The sequence below is a fragment of the Ursus arctos genome, unplaced genomic scaffold, assembly GCF_023065955.2.
Source record: "Ursus arctos isolate Adak ecotype North America unplaced genomic scaffold, UrsArc2.0 scaffold_26, whole genome shotgun sequence".
Taxonomy (NCBI): Eukaryota; Metazoa; Chordata; class Mammalia; order Carnivora; family Ursidae; genus Ursus; species Ursus arctos.
Window position 1 is genome coordinate 24898596 of NW_026622941.1, and position 15616 is coordinate 24914211.

General features: G+C 38.0%; 1 protein-coding gene and 1 pseudogene across 1 annotated transcript; both read left to right on the top strand.

The window, feature by feature from the left end:
- Positions 1 to 4164: 4164 nt before the first annotated feature.
- Positions 4165 to 13305, top strand: MED21 (mediator complex subunit 21). Its single transcript, XM_026502218.4, has 4 exons — positions 4165 to 4250; positions 8057 to 8171; positions 8723 to 8823; positions 9652 to 13305. Exons 1-4 carry the CDS (start codon positions 4209 to 4211, stop codon positions 9826 to 9828), a joined length of 435 nt encoding a protein of 144 aa, XP_026358003.1. The 5' UTR covers positions 4165 to 4208; the 3' UTR covers positions 9829 to 13305.
- Positions 13306 to 13373: 68 nt separating this feature from the next.
- On the top strand, positions 13374 to 14395 carry LOC113257777 (small integral membrane protein 8-like; annotated as a pseudogene).
- The last annotated feature ends 1221 nt before the right edge of the window (positions 14396 to 15616 follow it).

Consider the following 15616-nt stretch of genomic DNA (forward strand, 5'->3'; position numbering starts at 1 on the left):
GTCAGAAGAGGGCTTTAGTACCTTGGCTCTGAAATACTGCAACAGCATGGGAAGAATATTGGCTGAGGTTTCCTTGCTCATGTCAGAGGTCCACTAGCAACCCGTGAAGCAAATGGACTCAGCAGCTTTGCCGATGAGTTTGTCATTCCTTTGAAAGGAAAGGCAAGGGCACATGGGTGGCTCAGTTGATTCAGTGTCTGCCTTCAGCTCAGGTCATGATCCCAGGGTCCTGAGACTGAGCCCCCACTTTGGGCTACCTGCTCAGCAGGGAGCCTGCTTCTCCCTCTCCGGCTCCCCCTGCTTCTGCTTACTCATGATCTCTCTCTCAAATAAATAAATAAATAAATAAATAAATAAATTTCTTAAAAAAAAAAAAAGGAAATGCAAAAACTGAGACGATTCCTAAACCCAAGATACAGATAGCTAGAGTCCTAAAGCCTGCTTAAAATTTAGAAAAAGAAGGAAGGAAGACCAGCAATCTATCCTAGATACTTTATAAAACCCAAGACCTTGGATAGAGATGGGAACAGGGCTCTAAGGGAAAGGCAGGAAAGGCGCTCTGTGAAACTTGTCCATTTATCCTACCCCACTCTAATCTCACCTTTCTCTGTATTTTTTTAAACTCTTTTGTTCCTGTGGGTTGCATTTTTTTGACTGTGTTTACTAAATTAAATCCAATAAATGTTTACTTAGTAATTACTATATGGAAATCCTTACGTTAGAAAATGTATTCATTTGGTCCACAAGCATGCATTCATTGGCTTCTATGTGCCAGGCTAAATGCTAGGTACTAGGTTTGGAAACATGGAGAAAATTAAAATGTTTCCTGCCCACAAGAAGCTCATGGTAGTGAGTGAATTCGTCATATATGAATAATTACATCTCAATATGCTAAGTGCAATAACAGAAGTATAAGAAACAATTGTAATGAATATTGGGAGTAACTTACTGTAGGGTTTCAGGAAGGGTTTTGTTAAAAAAAGAAATGTTTAAAATAAGGTGAGTGGATGGTCAGGAAGGGAACAAAGGGAGTCTAGAATAGCAAATGTTTATTTATAATATTTCAGCCCAGTGCTTGGAATGTTTTAGAAGTTTAATAAATTGTGACTGAGTAGGTAATAAAGGTAGTTAAGAATCTAGAATACTAAGCTGAAGTATTGTTAACAATTTTTTTTCCTGAAAAAATAAGGAGTCACTGCAGATTTAAAAAAAATCAAAGTAATTAACACAAGACTAGCTATGAGTTGATCATTGAAGCTGGTGGTGAATACATGAGTGTCCACCTTATTATTCTATTTTTGTATATGTTTGAAACTTTTAATAATATGAAGCTTAGGGGTGCCTGGCTTGTTCAGTCGGAAGAGCATGTGACTCGGGGTTGTGAGTTCAAGCCCCACATTGGGTGTAGGAATTACTACGAAAATAAGTAAATAAACTTTAAAAAATAATATGACATTTAAAAGAACATACTTACCAAAATTATGTGTTTAAGAGATATGTAACACTGGGTTTCTGCTCTTCAAACCATATAATCCAGTTGGGGTTGCAAGAACAGCAAGTGAAAAATCATATGAAAAAGTGTCAAAATCATAAAAGGGAAAAAGGAGAGGTCCATGTGGACTCCAGTAATTCATTAAATTTACATGAAAAAGGTAAAACTGTAAAAGAGTAAAGAAATAGCAGCAAAGAAATTATTTGGAAAAAGGTAAAGAATGAGGAAAGAGCTAGACAAGTGGTTCCCAGCTGTGAGCAATTTTGCCCTGCAAGAGACATTTGGGACTATCTGGAGATATTTTGTATTGTCACAACTGGAAGGGGAGTTTGCCATTGTCACTTCATGGGTAGAGGGCCGTGATGATCCTAAACATTCTACAAAGCACAGGACAGCACTCCAGAAAAAAAGAATAATCCAGCCTAAAATGTCAGTAGAGACTGTTTTTGGCAGTGGGTTTTTCCCCGAAGTCCACAGCTTCAAGAGATTCATAAACCCCTTAAAAATGTGTGCAACATTTTGAGCCTGGTCTGGGGAAAGGGTCCATAGATTTCATCTGATTCTTAAAGGTGTCCATAGCCAGAAGGGTCCTGAGAAGCCCAGGAAAACCAAGGGTTCAGGGACCATGGATGAATAATCTGATTTCACTCAAAATATTATTGGGAGAGACTGCTGGATCTGTTCTCTGAAGACAGATTATAGTGACCCTTGAAAACCAGGCAGAGATGGCTGTCCATCAACCTGAGGTTTCGGTGGAGCTCCTGAAAACCTGTAAGAAGATAACGACAGGACAAAAGCTGTGTCAGAACATGAGTTGTCTTCAAGTGGCTCCTCTCTGCCTGGTGCCCAAGTTCTCTTCAATTAGGCCACAAAACAGTATTCTCCTTTATGGGTTCTCTCATTCATCCCTCCATATCTTACTGGGCACCAATCCATACTCACATTTCCTTCAAATAAAGCCTTTCTTCTCTTATCATAGTCAACACCCTCGTCTAGGCCCAACCCATTTCATTCTTGAAACTGCAAAGCCCTCCTCCCAATGAGCCCCTGGCTTATTCATCTTTGCAAGCCCAGAACCTAACATACCTCTTGGTACGTGGCAAGCATTCAATAAGGTATACTCTCAACTGAGGGTGGGAAGAGACAGTCACAAGATTACCCCATATTACGGTTAAAACACATTAGAGTTATCTCTCATAAATCCCATTATGGGAGGGGGGACTCACCTGGAGAGGTTCCTAATTAGGTCCCAGCAGGTCTGTAGATTGGGGTTTGAGGGGAAGGAGTGGTGAAGCGGAAGTAGAGCTTCCCAGCTAGCGTTGGGGTAAATCCGACAAGCTGAGTTTTCAATGGATAATTGTCCCCACCTTCCCCCAACCCCAGCAGGGTAATCAGGGATAATCAGTCGGAGAAGGAGGGGTATATGAGATGAGTTTGTGCCAAGTCCACAAACCAGTCATTTGCTGATTCCAGACTCATTTCTTGCCACACTACCTAACACTATCTAACTTTCCTTAGATACCAAGTTTCTTTCTTTCTTTCTTTCTTTCTTTCTTTCTTTCTTTCTTTCTTTCTTTCTTTCTTTCTTTCTTTCTTTCTTTCTTTCTTTCTTTCTTTCTTTCTTTTTTTAAGTAATCTCTACATCCAACCTGGGGCTTGAACTCACGACCAGGAGATCAGGAGTCACATGCTCCACTCACTGAAACAGCCAGACACCCAAGTTTCTATTATGTTCCTTCACACCTAAACCCTCAACAGATCTCAAGGCTAAGTCTAAATTGCACATCTTATCTGTTTAAAAATTATTCCTGCCCTACCTACACATAAGGCTCATTTTCCAGGAATCTTCTTTCTCCCAACTACACACTGAAACCTCCAATCTCCTTTCCACGAACCCTCTTGTTTTTCTCAATAAGTTCCTCGCTGTCAAAGGAAAGAAATCCTTATTAGTTACCCACACTCACACCTTACCTCTGAACTCCAAATTGCTCTTCTTCCGTCACTCACCTTTGCCCACAGAAACCTTGCTCTTCTGACCATTCTCTTCTTACACAGTCAATACTGCTCGATTTAGTACTTAATTTTTCGGATGCTTTCCATCCCATGTGTGTCACCTTCCCCAGCACACCCACACTCAGAATTAAAGCACGCACCCATTCTCCGCTTGGGAGACCCCAACCCCAAAAGCAACAGAGGAGGCACCCTAACGCAGCCAAGATTGCCTGGTGAATTTTAATTTGGATTTGTTGAAGTTAAAATCGGTATCGCGACCCCAAGTATTCTTGAGTTGCCTGCCGTGTATATGCTTTGTGGGTCCACCTGGAAATCCAATGGAACACAAGTATTCAAGGCAATGTTTAGACATGAATACAAGGGAGGGTAGGGAACATTATTTTTAAAACCGCAGAATCTAACAATCTCCGTAAAATGTTTAACACCCAAAAACCTCGAGAACAGTATGTTGGACCCAAAAAACGAACGGAGTCGGAAGAACCCCCAAGTTACTCAAAATACGGCCAGCAGCGCTCTTTCGCGGGTGGAGCTAGCCTAAATAAAGCTTCGGGAAAGTCCCACCCTCCCTCTTCTCGCCAGGCATGGAGTTCCTCTGACTCCACCCCTTCCAAGAACGCTGCCCTGTGATTGGCCACGACGCGTCCCGAGGCTGCCCAGTCGTGTGCGAGCAGCTGCTTTAGCCTCCTCAGCTTGCGGAAGGAACATGGCGGACCGGCTCACACAGCTGCAGGACGCGGTGAACTCGGTGAGCAATTTCGCTCTATTAGTCTCTGTCTTCCCCTTTCCTGAGATAAAACAAGAAAAGAAAAGGGATCCGAGAGAAACACCCCCAAGTGGGGAGCGGACCGAGGCAGGTCTTCAGCAAAAAGCACTGGAGGCGGCGGGCGGCGGCGCGGCGTCCTGGGAGGTTTGAGGCCGGCTGCCGGCTTTGCGGAGAGCTGAGGGAGGGAAGCAGCCTCTTTCGCCTGAAAAGTAGAGGATCTTTCAATCAGGACACTTAGGCGTCGCGGTCCTGTCCTGTTCCCTGGGAACAGTTTTATTTTATTGTCAGTAGTGCTTATGGGATCACTTTTCTTTCTTTTGGGGTAAGGGGAGAAGCAGCAGAAGCTTCTTTTTCCCTTATGAGTGGTAAGCCGCGGAGGAGAAAATAGGCTGTTGATGATTGGAGCTTTTTCGTTAAATGTCAGCCGAGAGTATTCCTTCCCCTGGACTTTCAGGTTGAGGCGGGAGTGATGGTGAGGTGAGAAGTTTTGTTTAATTTTAGTTGGTTCCTGTAGACAAAGGGTCTTATGCCATCTCTTGGCGCTCCCTAGCATAAATCAGTTTGGGGAAAACTGACATCTTTATGGGAGTGAATCTTCTAATCCCTGTGTATGTTCCCATTTAAGTCGTCTTTAATGTGTCTCAAAAAGTATTTCCTGTTAAGGGCCCCCTTACTTTGAGCTTTCTTAATATTTTTCCTTTTATGCCTAACTGGAAGGTCTATGCAAACCGAAGGATTCATAAACTCATTACCATTAACAGTTAAAAGAGTTTCCCATTAGTAGTTATACTTCTCATTGTCATTCTGTTTATAACTCCATGTCCCAGGTAAAATGACTGCATAGAGAATATGTTGACTGGAAAATCTTAAGTATCTGGTCCCTCGCCAATTTTTTCACAGTGGAGGCTGAGAAGTTAGGATTCTTATTGTTGCATCAATCTTTGTTCACTTCAAGGGCGTGAATCTCTTTGTGAAAAACTGATCTATCTGTAAACAAAATAAGACTTTTCAGGACTGAGAGGGCTAGCCTCTAAATGTTGATGAATTCAGTAAGATAAATTCTACTTTATGGTGACTTGCCTGGACTGCCAGCCAACTTCCCTCTGGGAGATATTCCTTTGAGGTTTTTCAAAATCAAATTGTAATGATGCTGCTGGGTAGAAATGTTATTTTAGGAGAAATGTTGCATATTCATACATGTCTTGTAATCAGAAAGATAGTAGGAGAAAGTAAATATGGCCTTAACTCCAGGGTAAGCATGCTGATAATTGGATTTTGGAGAAACCTCTAGGTTAACTAGTATGAATGCCTACTGTGTATGTAAGCACTATCATGTTTACAGAGAAATACTCCTTGAGGAGTTCACAGTCTAATTAGAAAGATGTCATATACTCAAGAGACATTTAAATAATACAAAAATAGTATTTGATTAGGTAGTTATAATGAATCAAGTGTTTTCAACTGTAAGTGCTGAGGTAAATTAGAATATAGAGTGATATGAATTAAAATAGAGGAAATTTTCTTAGTGTTGATCTGAATTATAATTATTTGTAAAAGTGTTAAAATAACATTTGATTTACCCACTTGAGAACTCCATGAGGGCAGAAACTATGTCTTGTTCACGGTATCACTGTAATTTTATATATAATGCTTATCATAGAGTTTTATTTTTAGAAATATTTGTTGAATAAATGGATTTTGAGAGCTTTTGAAGAACACAATAGATATACACTGTGTTGAATATTTGTGTGTGTGTTTTCTCTATTCCTCAAAACAATGGTGTAATGTGAAAATGTTCCCTATTTAAAAATGAAAAACCCTGCTCAGGTTACTAGAACCAGAATTGGAATCCACATTTGTACAGCTTCTGAGCACTTACTACTGCTCCATTACAAGTAGCAAAATGTGAACAACACAGTATAGTCAGGAATGAATTTGTCACTAGTTAGGTATATATGAAAGATTAGTAGAAAATGAATAAGTAGAGTTGAGTTAGATTATTGAAAGGTTTGAAATAGCCTGAAGAATTGGTGATTAATCTTAAAGGCCGTGTTGGAGTGAGCTCAAATTTTTTAAGGTTTATTTATTTGAGAGAGAGAGCGCACAGAAGCCGGAGGGGCTAAGGCAGAGGGAGAGAATCTTGAGCCGAATCGGCATGGAGCCCAAGTCAGGGCTGGATCTCACAGCCCCGAGATACCTACCTGAGCCGAAACCAAGAGTCGGACGCTTGACTAACTATGCCATCTAGGCGCCCCTGAGCTCAGAATTTTTAAGCAGGGTAAAATAACATAGTGAACTGGAAAACAATAAGAAGACTGTTGCAACATTTCTGTTGTGAGGTAATTGATTGAACTAACACAGCGGCAATGATGATAGAAGGAAAAGGAAATAGAAGGATGTGAAGATGAAAGGAAAGTGAGAGTCTGAAGGTAGACTGGCTGGTAACTAGGAGATTCTCAATACATCTTAGATACTAAACAAAGGAAACAGTTGATTTTTGAGTTCTGTCATTTAAATAATGGCAGAGAAGCTTAGTGGAAATGGTCATTCACTGATTGGAAATAAGGAGGTGAGGTTCAAGAGGTCAGGACTATTGAGGGAAGCTGGTGGGTAGGATAGGAGTCTTAAGTTTGCTGATGGTAAGGAATTGATATCCTCAGTCTTCAGAACTGCTTAAGGACACTTTTAGAGCAGTGGGAATTTACAACTTGAGTCATGGAGAAAAACATTCCCAAATACTTAAGGTGGAGTCCTTTTTTTTTTTTTTTAATTCAGGTATAATTGACAGAATATTTGTTTCAGGTGTACAACATGATTCAATATTTGTGTATATTGTGAAATCACAATAAATCTAGTTAACATGTCACCATACTGTAGTTACAAAGTTAAAATTTTTTTCTTTTGATGAGAACTTCTAAGATTTACTCTCTTAGCAACTTTCAAAAATATAACACAGTATTAACTGTAGTCACCATACTGTACATTATATCCCCATGACTTATTTATTTTATAACTGAAAGGTTGTACTTTTTGCCCACCTTAACCCCCACGTCACCTCTGATAACCACTGGTTTGTCCTCTGTGTGTGAGCTCAGTTTTTATTTTGTTCAGATTCCACATATAAGTAACATCATGTAGTATTTGTCTTTCTCTTACTTATTTCATTTAGTATAATGCCCACAAGGTCCATTCATGTGACAAATGGCAAGATTCCCCTCCCTTTTTTTAAATGGCTGAGTAATGTTCCTATGTGTGTGTATACCACAGTTTCTTTATTCGTTCATCCATCAATGGCGTTAAGACTTCTTAAGGTGGAGTCTTTCCCACACAATTTCTTTATAGTTGTAACTACTTTAATCTCAAAAAAAAGGGACTATGTACGTTGTATATGAGTTACACATTTTAAAATTGTCCTAGGGCCATACTTTTATTTGCCAGTCAAATTTGCTCTTTCCCACCACCACCCCCCAAAAAATCTTTACTTATGCTTGTAACAAATATTGGCATACAATTCTCTTATCATCCTGTTAGGTGGGGAAGAAAACAAAGATTATCTTGTAGTTCCTTTTAACTTTCAAATATGTTGATACCAAATCTTGTTTCTCTGCATGATTAAAACATTTAACCATTGTTAATAATAACTGGCTAATTTTATCCAAAATTATTCCTGTTCTATTCCCTTGCTCAGAGGTCATTATTATAGAAACTTATTTTTGTTGCTATTACTGATAAAATCCTGAAAGCTGATAAATCCTTTCTAATTCTGACACATTTTCTTTGGCCTCAAGCTTGCAGATCAGTTTTGTAATGCCATTGGAGTGTTGCAGCAGTGTGGTCCTCCTGCTTCATTTAGTAATATTCAGACTGCAATTAACAAAGATCAGCCAGCTAATCCTACAGAAGGTAAATAGATTTTCTTGGCTTCTCTTAGTTTGACCATCATATATATTACTTGTAATCCTTTAAAATTAAATTTATTGAGAAATGTAGCTTACTTATGGCTTTCTTACAGTCTTGTTTGAGAATATTACTGCAAGTTTTGTTACAAAAGAAATGAATTTGTTACAGTCAATTTATATAACATCTCATAATTTTATTCATGTCAAATAACAGATTGTTACTCCTTTAGAGATGAGTTTGTATGAATTTAGCTGAATTTCACTTGAGGGACCTTAATAAGGAAGGCATCCCATTTACAGATTCCTTTATTCAATTGACTGGCATATTGTCCTAAAAAAGGAAATAATTATGTTTAATTCCCAATTTGACTTAACAGTAAGGCTAATTCTCAAACTTGTAATAGGATTAGTGTGTTAAAATTACATTTTAATCATTCAAAGCCTAGTACAGAAAAAGTTTGTGAACTTTTCTGGTTTCATTAGCTTCAAATTTAATTTCTTTTTCTGAAAACTTGACATTCCCTAGTACTCTGAATGAGTAATATCTTTCTTTAGAATATGCCCAGCTTTTTGCAGCACTGATTGCACGAACAGCAAAAGACATTGATGTTTTGATAGATTCATTACCCAGTGAAGAATCTACAGCTGCTTTACAGGTAAAAATCCTTTTTCCTTTGAGAAATTTGCTAGTAGAGAATTGTGATGGAAGGAGATAGATTTTTTTTTAAAGATTTATTTATTTATTTTAAAAAAGTGGTTTCTACACCCAACATGGGACTTGAATTTATGATCCCAAGATTAAGAGTCACATACTCCTCTGACTGAGCCAGCCAGGTGCCCCAAAGGAGATTCAATATCTTTTATTATAGTATTCAGAGTTTCCTTAAGATTAAGTCGTATGTATGTATGTATGTATGTATGTATGTATTTTTAAATTTTATTTTTAAGTAATCTATACACCCAACATGGGGCTTGAACTCACATCCCCGAGATCAAGAGTTGCATGCTGCACAGACTGAGCCCTCCAGGTGCCCCAAGATTAAATTTTAAAATTGAAGTTTTGTTAATTGTAAAGTACTGTGGTCTATTAAAGACCATGCTGAATACATATGGTTGTCCAATTTTGAGCTTTAAGGAAACGTATTTTTCTCAGTTTGACTCTTTCTGTAGCAAAGAATGAGAGGAGGGTGGTATTCTGGGATGTGGAGTAGAATTGTAGTGTCTAAAGGAGAGTGGAAGAGAGTCACATATAAACATCCAGAGATCTCTAATTGAAAATTCATTATTTTAAATAATTCATACAGGGAAAACTCTTAAAAGTTATCTGATTTTAGAATTTCTGACACTGAGAAATCTATCATAATGGTTTCAGAGGCATCCAGATTTAAAAGTAAATACTTCTGTAGTTTTTTTCCCTTCTCAACTCTTACTAATCTCCAAGTTTTTCATTTCTCAAAAGATTTTTTAATTTCTTTCTTACAAAGGCTGCTAGTTTGTATAAGCTCGAAGAAGAAAACCACGAAGCTGCTACATGTCTGGAGGATGTTGTTTATCGAGGGGACATGCTTCTGGAAAAGATACAAAGTGCACTTGCTGATATTGCGCAGTCACAACTGAAGACAAGGAGTGGTACCCATAGCCAGTCTCTTCCAGACTCATAGTACCGGTATATACCACATGGCTGAGAAAAGAACTATTTCAGTGCCATTAAGAATTCTGCATCAAATTTAGATGTAAGCCTTACCAACAGTTACAGAAACATTAAGCACTATGACACATGTTACCTTTTTAGCTATTTTTTAATAGTCTTCTATTTTCACTCTTGATATTTAAGCCTCTAAAATTGCAATTGAACCAACTTTAAACCATCATTATACCATCATTTTTTATTATTGAAATGAAATTATTGAGGCAGGTATAGCATTAATGGTTATAATGTAATTAAACAGATGTACTTTAAAATTCTATTGTGACATTTCTATCTTTATTTTTATCAAATTTCTACAGTCTTTTTTGCAAATCAAAACATTCCTCAAGCCAGAGGAGGGATGATAAGTTTAGAGATACGGGACATTTCAATTTAGGGTGGTGTTCTTCTGCCTCTTCAGAGATGACGTTATATAAATTTGGAGTTTGAGCAAGGAAAGTTTCAGAAATCATGTTGTTTTTAAGAAACAAGAGGGTTATGGGGTGCCTGGGTGACTCACTTGGTTAGGTGTCTGCCTTTGGCTCTGGTCATGATCCTAGGGTCCTGGGATCAAGCCCTGAATCAGGTTCTCTGGTCGGCTGGAAGCCTGCTTCTCTCTCTCTCTCTGCCTGTCGCTGCCCCTGGTTGTGTTTTCTTTCTCTCTCTCTGTGTCAAATAGATAAAATCTTCAAAAAAAGAAAGAAACAGAGGGCTAGTGTGGATGGATGAGAGATTAGATCACTTTTCTGGAAACATTCCTCTTTTTCCAGAACCTCATACCCATTCTACTTCATCTCCACATGTGTTTCTACTAAGAAATCATCTTCTCTATCTATAGCATTCCCGTGCTATTGTGAGAGGATTTTTCTTCATCCTGAACTATCCTTTCCTGTATCTTTTGACCTGCTTTTTTCATTCTTCTTAATTTGCATAGTGAAGTATGTTCCCAGAGTCATCGATTCCTTCTCATCCTTTTTATCTGAACGTTCTGTCTTCTGATCTTGTTAACTGTTCAGTCTTTATTCCTGCATTCTAATTTGACCAGAACATAATTCTGCTACATTGGTTACTTTATTTTCTGCATTCCACCTTATTTTGTTATTGCTAACATTTGTGTCAATATTATCAAGTATGATTGTGCACCCAACTCTTCCTTCTCCTTGAAGCCTCTGATTATTTCCACAAGAATGCTGGAGTTGAAATATATTCTACATTGTAACTGGTTCTGTCTCCTGAGGCTACATTTTTCACGATATCCTGAGCTACTTTTCCTGCAGTCTGTTACTATCCAGAGTTTAAGAAAAGTGCAAGAACAATAGTCTGAGATTCTGCCTGTTATTCCCATCATAATCAAGCTCTTCCACAGTTCTTGAAAAATACTACTTGGAGGCACATTTTAACTCCAAAATACAATTTATAGCGTCATTAATTTTTAAAGTTATCTTAAGTGTTATCTATACTAATAACTATTTAAAATGTTGGCTTATTCTTTCTGGCATCACTTAAAATGCATTTTATTTATTTATGTAAGATTTTTTTATTTTTTAAGTAATCTTTTGGGCTTGATCTCACAACCCTGAAATCAAGAGTCACATGCTCTACCGACTGAGCCAGCCAGGGGCCCCATGAGTAATCATGCTTTCTTTCTTTCTTTTTTAAGTTTCATTTAAGTAACCCCTATACCTAACATGCTTGAACTCAAAACCCCAAAATCAAGAGGCACACACTCCTCTGACTGAGACAGCCAGGCACCCATTTAAAATGAATTTTTATTTTTTTGAAAAAGATTTTATTTATTTGAGAGAGAGAGAGAGAGAGAGAGAGAAGGTGAGAGAGAGCACAAGCCGGGGGTGGGGAGCGGGGAGAGGCAGAGGGAGAAGCAGACTCCCCACTGAGCAAGGAGCCTGACGCAGGGCCTCATCCCAGGACCCTGGGATCGTGACCTGAGCCTAAGGCAGACGCTTAACCGGCTGGGCCACCCAGGCACCCCGTAAATTGAATTTTATTTTTAAATACTAGCATGAGATAGAAGATAAAGAACTCACAAAAGAAAGTAATATTCAACGTACTGAACAATACAGTTAGCCTCAAGAGAGAAGTACAAAAAGTTACAGCCTTAAGCTGGTAGACTACTTCATCCTTACCTGAGATTTTTTTATATTTGAAATTGTCTGTTTTTTCTGGTTTAAGGTGTTACAGAAGAAAGACAGTAAACATTCTGAAATATTCATAAAGATTGTATAACATAAAAAGACTATACAACAGCTTCTCTTAGCCATCATTTTGTGGATATGGCTATTGGATGAGAAAGTCCCAAAAGCTGAAATGGTTGTATGGGCAGTGATGGTTTTGCTGCCTGGTACACAGCTTTGGGAGGACAGAAAACAATGAATATCTCTGTCTTTCATCTCCCGATTCCTCCCACCCTTCCCTTCTACCCATATATAAGTTGTTTTAAGAGAAAAATCCTTGAAGATGGGGCTATGGTCTCTCTCTTCCCAAAGGACCATAGACCCCATATCCCTTTTGGAGTTTTCTGGAGAATAAGGAAAGGAGGGACACAACCCTTCATGGCTTTGTTGGATATGGGTGCCCAAGTTACTATCATACTTGGTCCAGTGGGGAGAAGGGATGTGCAAATTCAACTTTGGGTCTAGGCAAAGTAACCAGTGAGAAAGTTAAATATAACTTTATTGCTAAATATAACTTTGAGGCCAATCTGGTAACACTGTAGTCATGGCTTCTGTGAATGTATTATTGGACTAGACATCCTGTACACTTGTAATTCCTCACACAAATGCCAGAGAAGATACTCCCATTCAGGACACGCTAAAGGTAGAGAGGTAGTCATGTGACCTGTAAAACAATCCCCAACCCATCTCCCTGTCCTTTGTCTATGAAGTGCCTGGCCACTGACAATTGAACACTGTGCTCCTGGAAAACAGTTAAGTTCCTCCATCCTTTTGTATTCCTGGCAATGGCTTACTGCAAAGAACCTTTTCCTGGTATGACTTTGTTCACGTGTGATGAAGCTAGACCCAGACCTCCAAATTCCCATTCTTTGTCTCATAAATGGTTAGTTGAACTCTTTGTCTCCACAGACGAATCTGGACAAAATGCCCTAAAATGACTTGATCAAACTTTAGGCTTCTCCCCTCACAAACTCCTGAGCTTTAATCCACCCTCTGTCTGCACCTGCACTGGAATGTGGAATAGTATCTCCACAGTGACACCTCCTGAAAATTGACCACTAAAAAAGGCTTTCACCCATCAACCATTCCATTGTATCACCTGCTCGTCTCACTCCTTCACACTGAAATTTTTCTATCATTGTTTACATACTTCTTTCTATTAAAGTTCTTTTCCACCTGGTCTTTGAGACAGTTGGAGATCTTATGGTCAGAGCATTCTCATTGCCACAATATTTTCCAATAAATTTTTCTGTACCTAAGCCTGGATTTGTTTTTACTTGGTACCACTTGTGTAGGAAAAAAGCCTGATCTATCATCACATACCCCCAGGGGTTAAGGCTGGGGCAAAGTGGGCTGAGACACTCATTCGCTGTGAAGTAATAAATCTATCTCTCAGAGCATCTTATATATACATTTAGGATAAAATTCATGAAGAAGATATTAACAGTAAACATTAAAAAGCCAACCCTGTGAGATGTAAATAACTCCGGGATGAAAGAACAAATTATAATGGAGATTAAGACATAATTCTGAACTTAATGAAAATATTATGCATAGAAATGAGGAATGTAGTAGGTGTTCAAGGGAGGTGACCTTGCAGCAGGTAATAAATTATTAATCAAGATGTCTTCAGCGACTGAGCCTCCCAGCTTTAAAAAGGAACCGCCTGAAGAGACAGACTTTTGAAACCCAGGGCTCAGAGGTCTGTACAACAACGTTATTTCAAGTTGTGAATTCAGAGCTCTTCATTAAACCTAACAAACCTGTAATGGCTTTTGGATTCCCGTGGCTTACATTGGTTATCTACATGCAACACAAGAAAATACAAAGAACCTCTCTGATAGTGAGGGACACAGTTCTGTGAGGAGGAAAACATCTAAATGGGATTAATAGTGCTGGATACAGCAGATGGAGCTTTATTGAGGGCTCTGGAATCTTCAGATGAAAGACTGTAGTGTCATGCCTCTTGTTCTAGAATGTTGATGAGGAAAAGCCAGTTGCAACCAGGCCACCAGAGCAAATTTCATCCTTGCAGAACTGCAGCCCTTACTTCAGTCTCCACAAAGAGAGCTTCTCAATATTTTTCTTTTATTAAGCCCTCGCATGAGGCCTCCATGAGAATGGAAGTCATTTTTGTTTATTAAGTTCCATATAATAAAAGTACCCAGTACTGTTAAAACAAAAAATGAAACAAAAACTTGTGACATTCTTCTAAGCATTTAGGAGAAAATGCAAGTATTACCTTCGTTGCTTGTATTAGGAAAAAAAGAGACTGTTAATTCACGAGCTAAGGTTCCAATTGAAAAAAAAAGAAAGAAGGAAATAAAGGCAACAGAAGAAATAAGAAAACCATACTATGAGAAAATAAGGAAAGCTCAAAGTTGGGCTTGAAAAGTAATAAAATTGACAACTTAGGCAAGTTTGGTCAAGGAAAAAAAATGATGTAAATAGCTAAGAAGTCATGCACTGATTTTAAAATATTTTTTAAAAAAGATTTTATTTATTTGAGAGAGAGAGTTCACAAGCAGCGGGGAGGGGCAGAGGGGAAGGGAGAAGCAGACTCCCCACTGAGCAGGGAGCCCAATATGGGACTCGATTCCCACTCAGGACCCTGAGATTGTGACCTGAGCCAAAGGCATATGCTAACTGACTGAGCCACCCAAGCACCCACATTGATTTTAAAATATTGTGAAAATTTGAGGAATGTTATACCAATAAATTTGAAAATTTTTGATAAAAAGGATGTATCCGTAGAAAAAAATAACGTAGCAAATAGGCTCAAAGAGATATATAAATCATGGTCATATAGCCTTTAAAAAAATTCAGTCAAAAGTCTTCTCCATGAGTAAAGCACTAAGTCTAGAGAGTTTTATTAGTTTTGTTAAACATTCAGAGAGAAAAATTCTAATTTCACACAAAACAAAGCTTATCAAAATTTCATGGACAGTACAGAAATTAAAACCAATCTTGCTCATGAACATGCAAAAATATTAGTAAATTAAAAGCCATTAGGTATTAAAAATTGAATATATCACAAATTTATGTTTAATTCCAGGGATACTTGAGAGTTTTATCTTTCTAAGTTCTTTGTATTTTTATGAGTACGGAGATGCTGACCATTTTTTTTCTTAATTGTATCTTAATTGGAATATTCAATGGGTGGTTGTTTTTTCCTTCCTTATTGTAACATAATGGTACGATTTACAATTGCTAGAATCTTTGATTTGATTAAAAATAGTAATTTGTCACAGTAGGTTAAAATCAGAACCATATGATCCTGTAACTTGATAAAATTCAACATCTATTTATGAAAAAAACTTTTGGCCAAGGAGAAACAAATTTTTTTAAAATATGAAGGGTATCTTACAAAATACAGTGAACATCATATTGAAAGGTCAAATGTATTTCCTTTCAGTTTGAGAACAAGACAAGGATGACTGCTTTAAACATATCCACTTATTTTTGTGTTGATAGTCCTAACCAATACCAAAGGAAACAAAAATTATAAGATTTAAAAAAAAGAAGGAAACAAAATTCTTATTATTTAAGGATGAAATAATAACCTGAAGA